Genomic DNA, 12,249 nt, shown 5'->3' with positions numbered 1-12,249 from the left:
ATATACTGTATTTTGAATGTTGGAAAGCCTGTGCAAAGAATTTAATGAAGTCACTCAAATGAGAAAAAAAGAACATTTAAAAAGTACATGAAGTAACCCCTCAAAATCCTATAATATAAAAGAAAAGCTGTTATTTATAAACTTCTCGAACAACATTTTTTGGGAGAACTCTGAATATACATTGATGAACAACTGGACATTAAATCTACAACTTGTGAGGTCTACACTAAGATTTCAGATGCCTTAGTATTTGACTTTGTTTTTTCATAAGCTTCTTCAAGAAAGCAAATAGCAAATACTAACTATATGCTACATACTACATTGCATGTATCCTATTAAACACTCATTTATTGCAGTATGTGCAATCACAGTAGTGTAGTTTATAGTGACAATGACATTTAGGAATAGTCATGTCACAAAGAGGGTGGCACGCACAGTACAAGTAAATTCATGTGCTCTGTAGGAGGAATATGAATTAATTGGGAATGGATCTTAAAGGTTAACGAACCAGATTTTTCCCATATTAAATACTTATTTAAATAACTATATTTAGAATTGATTACAAATGGGAACGGATGAGGAAATGCTTTGCTTAAACTTGTTGCTCTTACGAACTTACCTAATTTGCTGTAGCGTTCAGGAAATATTCTGAATTATTTAAAGAACTGAATATCATTACAAATGAAAAGTATTTGACTGACAAGCCTCAAAAAAAGAGATTTATAATAGACATAGACCTGCAATCTCTAGACATTCCTCCTCTGACACAGTAAAATAAGTTTTGTAAAATCGAAACCTCAGATATTGAACGAACATATATTTGCTAAGCTTCGCTCTTCTTTTCCAACAGTTTTTCTTGCATTTCATTTCTCATTTGCATCTTTGCTACGGGAGTGTTTTCCTCGCTCCCTGTACTTAGCTTCTGTAATTAATAAATCATACCATATAAACAACAGTATCTGCATCATAATGTATGCCAGTGCAAATATTGGAAAATACCTTTGCTACACTAATTTTCAAATAATTTTTCAAAAACTGCTGAAAAAAAGGTGTGAAAACCTATCCACATGCACAAACAGGAACAAATTTGTGTAGCTACTGAATTTGTCTCTGCAGGGAAATACATGTGGGAAAAACAGAAAGGAGAATGTAAAATTTAAGAGTCACTCTGTAATATTGCTGGCCTGGCCCTCAGCCCCAATTTAATTCCTAAATTCCTAAGCACGTAGGTTTTCATGTTCCTTGCTGTTAATGACTATTCTTATGACTTAAGTCTGAGGGACTCAGCCCTAAGATTTATATGATTAGTTTCATCACACAAATTAATTTAGTGTTCACTGTTTAACATCAGAGGTTATGTGCAATGCTAGTGAAAACGTACAGTGACTGTTGGAGCAGAAAACTGCCAGTCAGATTTTCCTCATCATGCAATCAGGATGGACATTAACTTAAATTTCTTCTGTGTCAGTGACCAAGACACTGGGAGCCTCTTTTTTTCCCATTTGAAAAAGGCAAAAAGACACAGAATTACTTAGTTAATTGATGAAAATTGGTGTGGTTCTTGTATGAAGACCAAGTTACAGTCTAAGAACAAACTACCGTTGCTGACAGCATTGTGTGTGAGAGCTGTAAACCTTGATATACCCATTTCTTTTTCTTCCTCTTTGCTACAAAACATATTGTTTTGCAATTTCAAGAGCCTTAATGTAAGGTCTAATGCCCAAGTTTAATTCAGCATTATGAAAACATTGTGTAAGTATAATTTAAAAATGTTCACCCACCCTTAGTTTTATTTTTACTTGATATCCATGCTCTGCTTTTGTTTATTGGTGTATGCAACATTTCAATGGAAATACCAAATGGAGAATAATTGCTTTCAGTATGTATTTGTTGTTTAGTCTATTTGGTGAGCTTACAACAATACTTTGGTGAGTACAAATACAGAAGTTATCCCTACATCTAGGAAAAATATGTTATTTGATTAGGTTAAACCAATTTACAGTCTGTATTCCAAAGCTCTGAAACTACTGTTTCCCAACATTTTCACCAAAGATGAAAATGCCTTTTATTATTGCCTTTCACCAAAGGCGATAAAAGGTATATGCCTCTGTTGCTTTACAAAGAGGCATGTTTTTCATCTTCCTTACTCATCTAATCTACTATATAAAAAATTGGCATAGGCAATAAAATGAAAACGTTTTAGTAATTTGTGGTCTGAGTGGATCTAATTACTCCATTTTGACGTATTTGGTGTAATGTTCTGTGTTTTAAACTTAGACTTTTAAAAGATGCCTCAAAAGATACTCAGAAGCATCCCCAAATTATTTCTGTCTTTGAAAGCTGAGACTGAGAGAAGGGAGGTCCTGTTCTGGAACTTTAGAGAAATATGAATAAATAACATGCAATTAGAAAACTTCTTGTCCTGTTGCTTATGCATATCTCAGTTATCATTGGTAGAACTGCACAGATGCACAAAAATTAAATTGGATGGCCAGAAGATAGATGACATTCATTTGGTAGCTTGGGCCCCGATTCCTGCAAGTGGGTGGCAGAGAAAGGTGACAATTTCCAGTTGCTGAGTCTCATCAGATTCCTGAGTCAGAATCACAGAATGGATTCAGCTGGGGTTAGGGAGGCAGACACCAGAGGGACAGATGCAGCCTAGTGCTAACATCTGATCCAAAATGAAGCTGCATTATACTACCTGCTAGTTATTATACTTGCAGGTCTTTCCTCTGTCTTTGTCTCCTGTGGGACATGCCTTGTTGGTGAGGGCACAGCTTGCATGAGAGCTGGTTTACCTCTGCCTTTCTTTGAGTTGTCACATAATTAGCTGATGCCAAGTCCTTCATTGTCTTCTGCTTGTGGAATAATATACCTTTCAATTAGGAAACATATTTTTTAAATGGTAGTATTCTATTTTAAGAGCAAGACAGAATTAAAAAATTGTACCTCCCTCCTAATGCCTTTCATAAAGTTCAACTCACCAATACTCTAATTTCATTTACCTGTTTTGTTCATTCTTATTTACTTGTATCCATATTTTCAAACCCATTCTTAACTTTATAGTTAAAAACCCCCAAAAAATTTTTTAACCTACTTGATGGACTTAACTTAGTCATTGGATTAGTTCCTGTTTCAATTAAAGCATGACATTTAAAAAGAAAAGCATATACTAAGATTTTAAAGATTAGCAGTGAAGAATCTTTGACTCATAGCAAACCCTGGCAAACTATCACATCCTGCTTTATATTCCCAAATTATTAATTGTTCTCGGTTCTACCTAACACAATCAAATCAGTTCTGCATTTCCATTTCTTTCAAATCAGTACCCTTCACAATGTCAGAAAATGTTCTTTTTTTAATCCGTCTTTGCTCTACTCAACCAACACAGTATAAGGATGAAAACTCTTAGTAGTTTACTTTCCTTTGCCATCAGTAACGCCATCTTTCAAACTGCTGCAGTGAAACTCTATCAATCTTCGCTTAGAAAACATTAATTTCTCCTGGTTTTGAGGTTTCATGCAGTTACTCACCAGCACTTTTTCAAAAACATTCAAACTCAGTCATGATGGAACGTTTCTCCAGATAGCCATGGTGTTAGAGTTACAGATACTTCAGTCATAGTTTTTAGGTTTTCTCTTAGTTCCTCGTATTACTTATTTCATTACTAATTTTACTAGGTGAGTAAAAAATGGCAACTATTAAACTTTTCTTCAAAAATGAAAGGAAAGAAACCCAAAGTTTTACAAGTGTAGCCAAGAAACAGAGAATCAACTTGAAGTGAAGTTACTGTTAATTTTGAAGCCGGTATATACTGACTCAAATTCAGCACAGTAACTCTGGATTGCATTTTGGATTACATTGTAAACTGCAATCTGGCAACTGGCGTTCACACACACGAAATAAGGGAGCAGAAAAAGGCTGCGATTTAAAAAAGTAACTCTGCAAGTTCACCTGTAATTATGTGGGTAACATATGTCCTTGTGGTGGGTTGAGCTGCTCTTTCACTTCTCCGCCTCAACAGGACAGGGGAAGAAAAGAAGACGAAGTTTGTGGGTCAAGACAGGGAGTTCTCTTACCAGTTACCATCACAGGCAAAAAAAGGCTCTACTTCGGGAAAATTAATTTATTTCCAATTAAAATAGATTTGGATAGTGAGAAATACAGACAAAATTGAAAACACCTTCTCCCCACCTTCTGTTTTTTCCCCAGTCTCAACTTCACTCCTTCACTCCCAACTCTTTTATACCCTAGGGGCAGAGGAGGACAGGGAATGGGGGCTGCTGTCAGCCCATAACGGCTTCTCTCTGCTGTTCCTTCCTCCTCACACTTTTCCCCTGCTCCTGTGTCGGCTCCTCTCTGGAGGCCACTGTTCCTGTCAGGAGCTTGCTCTGGCATGGTCTCTCCAGGGGCCTCAGGGGAGTGTCTGCTCGGGCACCTGGAGCACCTCCTCCTCCCCTCCTGCTCTCACCTTGGTGTCTGCAGGGCTGTTTCTCACACTTTTTCACTTACTTCTCACTGCCTGTGCAGCATTTTGCCCTTTCTTAGATACGTTGTCCCAGAGGAGCTACCAGCTCGGCTGAGGGGCTCAGCCATGTCCCACAGTGGGTCCACTGGAGCCAGCTGAAATTGTCTGCGTTGGTCTCGGGGCAGCCCAGACCCTCCTCCCAGAGGCTGCCCTGCAGCCCCCCGCCGCCAGCATCTGGCACCTGCACTCAGTCTGGTCCTGCGTCTCCTTTCGTCTTATTTAACCCCAGTGTAACTTCACTGGCTTTAACAGACACAGGCCCAAATGCAGAAGCATGTATTGCTGTTTCTCCGCTATCAGTGCAAGGCCAACGGTTCATGGTGTTCCCTGCTAGGTACCATTTTGGCAGGTGCTTTACATTTTCTTGGGTTCAAAGATGAGAGCAGAATGCAGACAATGCTGCCTAAAAGTGGGTCTCCTTCCAGGATTTTTCCTTATCACATTTCAAAGGCCTCCAGACAATGGCAATGTTACAGCTTTCCAGTTTCTTTTGACATAATGAAAAATGCAACAATCTTTTACAAGAATCAAGTAGCCTAAATATCGAATTTCTGGGTTACAATTCAGAACATGAGCGCAAGGGGAGTCCTGCGCATTTCACAGACTCATCAGTATTTCCTATAGCTGTGATGAACTCAGAAAACATATTTCCACACCTTCCAAAAACATTACTAACAATGGTTTAAAATCTTAAGCTTTAAAAACTTATAAATTTGAATGGCGTGGGTCACTCCTTTGAGCCTAATCTCTATAATCTATGAACAATGCTTCTCCTGTGGCAGCATAACAGCATAAATGGGAAGCAAAGCCAGCTAATCTATGCATCTGAGTTAGGCAGTAAGGCAAACTTCCTGACAGCCATCAATAAAAGTATCATAGAAACAACTTTCTTGTTAAAGAATGAATTAACACAGACCAATTACTACAGGGTAGCTCAGGTAGCTAAAAGTGAGGGCTGTGGCTAGTTAATTGCTTGGTTTGAATGTATTTGAGCAACCTTTACAATAGCAGACTTGTTAAAGAAATATACACCCAGATCACACAAGTCAAAAGGTCTACCTGAGGCATCATGGCTAAAAGGGACTAGTACAGTAAAGATAGAGTTCACAACTCTCAATCCAGAGAAAAATATCTTAACTGAGCTACCACCATGACTTTGCCTCTTCCCAAGGATTAGTCAGTTATTACTAGCAAATTATAATTATCATTACACGCACACACAGAAATATATATGCACATATATCTAATCATCAATTATTACGAGATACTGTCCATCAATTACCAATGATACATTACAATGAAATAAGAGTTCTTTTTCTCCTCTGAAACATGTTCATGGCCTGCCTTGCTAATACTTAGGGAAATACTGAATTTCTTTCCATCTCAGTTGAAGTAAATGGAACATATGTAGAATGCTTAAGTTCTCTGATGCATGGGGACCTTTTCCAAATATTCCAAAGACAATGGGGGGACAGACCTCATTCCCAGTGAGGATCCACTGTCAAGAAGTCCTGAAGAAAGCCTTGTTCTTCCAGTTGAATTTTACAATGTCAGTGCACTTCATTTAACAGTAAATTTCTCAATGACATTCCTCAGTAATGTAAATAAATGCTGTTGCTCTACCATACAGTCTCATTAGACCAAATCACACGATATAGCATTATATGGGCTTCCTGCTTTGCTCTGTTCATTTCTGAGGGCATTACCAGCCAATTCCTTACACAGAAGGCAAACCAGTATTCTTGCAGCTATTCCTTGCCCAATTTTCAAGTTCATGATTTAAAAGTTCATGATTTAAAAATATGAATTCCAAAGAGCACCTCTGGTGTTTAAATATTTTAATCTACTGGACTAATTGATAACTATGGTTAGAGCTGTGCTGTGTGAAAACTTTGGGAAATGCCAAATGAAATCTCACTGCTAATGCTGTTAGATAAAGTCGGTATCAGTTATAACTTAGTGCTTTTAGAATAATCTGTAAATCACTGTCTTTATTCTGCTAAAACCAAAAAAGGAGTTTTAGATTGTGGTAAGAAGAAGCAACAATAGTTTAATGATAAATCCCAAGATGCATCAGATAATTAGTTCAGCACTGTATTCACAAAGCACTATTTTAGTTTGTAACCGGTTCAGGATGCCTTTATCGAACTACACAACTGACTTAAGTTTTATTCAAATATACTCTATGTAATAATGCTAATATTTTTATTTCATAGAAAGCAGTTTCAAATATTCCCTCTGGCTGAAATAGCAGCTACTATGCCATCTTCCATTTTTGGTCAAAGGAGCTGAGCAGTTGCTTGGTGACACCACTCACAACGCCACAGCTGACTGCTACCATGCTGAAATGGATCCATCCTTTATGGTGTGCAGATAATGGGGATCCCTTTTTAAGTTTATTCCATTCTGCTCAGCCAAATCTTACATATGCTGTACTCCAGGGCCTCTAGAGGCATAAATAAAAAGGTCTAATTTAAAAAAAAAAAAGAAAATTCAAAGTCATGTATTACCTTAGCCAGGTGAGTATTGATCCATTTTGTGAAAGTCCGTTTCTGCACTGACTCTTGCTCATCTGAGAAAAAAAGGAAATCAGTTTGATTAGACATTGCTGAATCCTTTTAGATTTACACGATGGAAGAATAATATTCTCTATTGACAACAAATGCATTCTGCGTTTGCCAGAAATGCCACTGTGTTCTTGAAACAGTTAATTTTGCCTGAAACTACTCATAACAAATACTTTAATATTCCTATAATAATGCTCTGACACTTGACTATTCTTCAGTTTCACAGCAAAGTTCAAGTCTTAATGAGTGAATGCACTGTAAGGCATAATTTCAAATCTGAATGCCAAGATAAATTTAACATCTAAGTCCATATTATATTTATCCAAGGTCTGAGCACCTAGAACTTCTCTGAACTTTTTAACTAGAATCCATGTCTCTGAGGGTCAAGCTGCTTTTATTCAGAAAATCAGCTAGAGGCTTAGAAAAAAATACCCTTAGCATGTACATTTGAAAATGTTTATAATATTGAATTAAAGATTTGAAATTGCCTTATCAAGCTTATTTGCCCTCTGGGAGATCCAGACAGGGAAGAACCATTAGCTAGTTCAGGCAGGTTCTATACTGCTACTTACTACCTCCCTTAGTCCTGCCTTGAAGCACTTGTCTGATTTATAGTGAATTTCACTGATTCTCAGATAGTCCCTCAGGGACAGTTGCCAGCTGCATAGACAAAAATAGCTCCTGAATTAGCTCCTCCAGTTCAGCAGCCAGGGTCATGGCTGCAGAGGGAAGAGAATCACAGCGCCATAACCAATCCACAAAGTCCTGTCCCTTGCTTGTGGGGAATTGGGTTTGACACATGGAATAATTACACAGCAGTGGCACTCAAGAGTTTATGTTGGGGATAGTTCTTTCAAAAATAAAAACCGATTTCACTGAAAAACAAAACATATTATTGCCATCATCGGGTCTGAATCAGCACCCTCATTGCCCTACAGAAAATCCAAATGAATAAAAATAGCTGTTAAATATTTACTTTTTATAAGAACACATGCATGTCCCAAAACCTACAGATGGAAAATCTAATTTTAGATACTGCTTTTGCTGCTGACTTGTGCAGCACTGAATCGTGATTTGATCTCTTTCATATCTGTAAAATTAAAAGGCAATATTATTTAATCCCCTTTAAAACTCTGGAATAGATAACTAATAAGTTTGATGTACTGCTACTAATAAGCGCCCTGATTTACGCTCACATAATGCTGCCGCACAATGATGGTAGATAAAGATGCAAATCGTGGCACAAAATTCATCAGCCAAAATGTTATCTTAAGTGGGACAACAACGGCTCCATGACCATATATGAGCTCTCAAAAAGTGTCTGTGCATTATGACTCAGGGATTTTATACTTTCTTTATGTATAAACAATATCCCACATATAAGAAATACCAGAGGAAAAAAAAGATAATTCTCTCCAGCTAACCTATTGCTAGATGAGCACACTTCATGTCTAAGAAAACAATTTTGCATTCTTTATCTTCTTTTTCTTTGATTTCATTGGGTAGGCTGTCTTACATAACTTTAAAAACATTCATTACATTCTCAGTATCTACTTGTTGCACTGACAGACAAGTTATGAAAAATACCACTCAAAATACTGCGTTATGCTTCATTCAATACTGAATATTTTTGGCAAGGGGTGTTTTTATATGTGATAATTGTTTCTGCATTCTGGAAAACAGACTTCTCACTGTGGGGTTTCTAACCATGAACAGGATATTTCCTTTGTGACATACAGTAAATGCCAGCTCTGCTTTGACAAGCAAGTATATATACAGGTAGCCCAATTAATTTCAATGGAAGTACTTGCACACTTGCACTGGGTTGTGTGTGAGTAGGTGTGGGGTCGGAGATGGAGCACGCACAGGATCAGCCCAGCTCCGGCTTCATTCACACCTCTGTAACTTAGAATTCCCCAGCAGCCCCGATACAACAACAGCATGCCAAAAGAAAAGAACTGCACCTTCAGAAGCCAAACTTCCGGTCAAAGAAATGAGTGAAAATGAATCCCTAATTTGTAGTTTCAGTCCATCCTCACAATGTAAGCAGCAGCCTTCTGACAACTGGAAATCAGAGAACTAGCTCCTGGCTTCTAAATGTTTACCAGCAGAAGACATACTTCCAGTCATATCAATAGCAGAAACAGCCTTTCAAAACAATCTGTTACAAGGCAATATATTTGAGCTATATATTCTTTCATAGCCCTATTAATAACTATTAAGGGCTTATAAAGAGCATACTAATAATAAAGTTTCCTTTTTTATAGCACTTAATTTGTATAGGTTTAAAAGCAACAGATTTTACCACTGTAAAATCTATGTCTGAACATAATACACGTAGTGGATTTATTTTACAAATTCCATTATAAATATGCTTTTTACACATTTTCCTGGAAATTTATTGAACTGCTGTAAATTCTTTGCAGAGGTACTGTTTATCTATACCGACAAGACGCATGTGTCATACAGTTTCTTACACTCTCCCACTTGCAAGGACTGTCAGCTGCTTATTTGCACCACTTACCCTGCCGGTACTGCAAGAACCCAGGAAGCAGATTTAACGACGTAACATTTCTGCCACCAGCACCTTTGTAGCGAGCCATAAGCACTGTTGCTGCTGCTGCTGCTGCTGCTGCTGCTGCTGCTGCTGCTGCGGCTGCTGCTACTCCTGCCTCATGTAGAGCGCAGCGTTTCTTTAGAATACAGCCAGAAGTAATTTTTCAAGAACAATCTGATTTTTTTCCTTCACTGGAAATGCAGGCGTCTTACACAAATCCCTCCGCTTGCTCTTATGGGAGAATTCGCATGAAGCTAGACCTTAAAAACATCTTTATATATTCTTGCAGACATGCAACAGCCAGACAAAGCCAGCTGTATTGGAAGTAGCAGTTCTGCTGGTCTCACTGCCATCATCCTTCTCCACTGTTTTCCTGTGGAAAGATTTTATTATCCGAGCACCAGCCAATCCGCTAGCAGAAATCTCTGATGTCAAGAGCCTGAATAATTCATCCACAGACTGGGACAACCCAACTACACTGCCGATACCCAAAAGCAGCAAGATGTGTGGCTGCAAAAAGCAATGCAGTCATCTTACCAGTGCTTTTGTAACAATATACTGCTCAGTAAGCATAAAAATGGCTGAATGGCATAGCCCTTCTCTAGGTTGTCATACATATAAAAGAAAGCAGCTTTTAAAAGCAACCACTTGGGTTCATCACTGCATACTCTCTTTAGACATGGATGTCCTTCAGCCTTGCAACTGAAACAGTGAGGTGGAAAAAATAGCAAGCAATGAATCTGAACAGACACGTAGGCCACTTAGCTTTTAATAGTATATTTGAACTGTTGTACAAGAAGGATGAAACATAGGTAAGGATGCACAGAATTTTTGGAGCGCACCTAGATCAGCCTGAAACATACTCAAATTTCTGAAAATATGCAGTACTTTCTATTTCATTAAATCAGAGCACCAGAGCATTTGAACAGACTTTGTTTTGCTTTGGTAAGATGAAGGCAGTTATGAAACTGTGGAGATTCATATGTTGCTCACCCACAGGGGCCAACAGAGTAGTACACAATATTGAAACGAGAATAAAAGGCCAACTATTAGTATGCCGTTACAGTAAACATATTGTTATAGAGGTCGAATTCAAATTTCTGTTTTTGTAAAACACAACTCTGACAAAATCATTCTGCATCTGAAAGAGAGACTGCAAGAAAGTTTGGTTTTATTTAATCAAATGTCTTCCTTTAATTGGCTGGAAATATCTTCCTATTTTTACAAACCTTTTCTCCACTAAAGCACCATGACAGACTGCATTTTTGGGTTAATCAGGGAAAAAAGACAAATGTAATTGGATGTATTTACTTAAAAACATTTAGAACAAATTAGTTTGAAAGATCGACGAAACCAACCTTGTATCTCCAGACAGTTATGAATATGCTGATGAAATATCCATCAGGCATACGTACTATAACAGCTGTTATCATGCATATCATATATATACATCAAGAGATAGAGAGTAGTGGCATGCTTTCTAGCAGAGCTTTTCTAGAGACAGGCTTCCCAAGCAGCACAGTCCCTGCCTACCAGATGTGGCAGCAGCCCTTCCTTAGCTGCAGAGCCCCACGTGCCACAGGTGCGTGGTTTGCAGCAGCAGATTGCACACTGAGCGCCTCTTGCCTCAGGTGCTTGGGGGTCAGATGGTGGGAAGGCGGCTGCAGTGCAGGGTTGCAAATACAGGGTTCTGCTCCAAGGTAACACAAGGAGGAGTCTCACGTACAGAGTGAGAGCCGAGTTCACACATATCTAATAAAAACATCTTGATTGATTCCCAGTAACTTATGTGGAGATTTGTTTGGTTTCTTACTTTAGTGAAATTCAATTCAAGTTCCTCACAGCTCCTCATTATCAGCATCCTTTTTTGTCTTCTTTTGGTTTGATAGTTCTGTCCTAAAAAAACACCAAGGAGCTTTTTGCTTTGTTTTGTTTTTCAGGTCTTTGATGCATTTAGGAATACTGCTAAAACAACTTGGAAGGGCAGAAAAGTGTGCCAAACCACCTGCAATGCTTCAAGATGTCACTTGAGAACACCACACAGCACAGAAAGTGGTGAACAGCACCCCTCTGGGGATGTTTGTTTGGTCAGCAGTATGGCATAAATTCTCTAAAGATTTCAATAAGATATGTTATATAGCAATTTCCATCTTCATTAAGGACATTCTTAACTTAAAGCAGCTGTAGAAAAGCTTGCAGAGTGAAAGCAGTAATATGGAGATTCTACTTCGCAATATCTCAAGCTACATAGTTTAATCAACACCTCCATAACAGATGGATTACCCCATTGAGGAGTACTGCACAGAGACAATGCCGGCTCGTTTCTTCTCCTTTAACTCTCTGGTTAATGTTTTTATGGGACAATGCCAGGACAGTTTTGCTTTAAAAAAAAAACCAAAACAGCAAACAAAAAAAACCACTAGTGGTGGCTCTAAAGCTAAGATATTGTTTGTAAGTTAACAGTAACATTATACACTTTAGGGAAAAAAAAAGAATGGGTGAGCTACGGGTAGTGGGAACAAAGTAAGAAAAAGGGAAAAACTTATTTCAGCAGCTACTGCAATGTAGTTGACAACAAGACTTAGCAGTACTTA

At 38.1% G+C, this 12,249-nt stretch overlaps 1 protein-coding gene across 1 annotated transcript in view; it reads right to left on the bottom strand.

The window, feature by feature from the left end:
* SYNE1 (spectrin repeat containing nuclear envelope protein 1) overlaps positions 1-12,249 on the bottom strand; it is a 311,148-nt gene that overhangs the window by 248,617 nt on the left and 50,282 nt on the right. The window contains exon 3 of the mRNA XM_075087908.1: positions 7,042-7,103. Within this exon, the coding sequence (XP_074944009.1) occupies positions 7,042-7,103 (62 nt within the window). The remainder of the gene's footprint in view (positions 1-7,041; positions 7,104-12,249) is intronic.

The sequence above is a fragment of the Phalacrocorax aristotelis genome, chromosome 3 (assembly GCF_949628215.1).
Source record: "Phalacrocorax aristotelis chromosome 3, bGulAri2.1, whole genome shotgun sequence".
Lineage (NCBI taxonomy): Eukaryota > Metazoa > Chordata > Aves > Suliformes > Phalacrocoracidae > Phalacrocorax > Phalacrocorax aristotelis.
The sequence above is the reverse complement of the archived record's forward strand: the minus strand, read 5'-3'. Positions and strand labels throughout refer to the sequence as shown.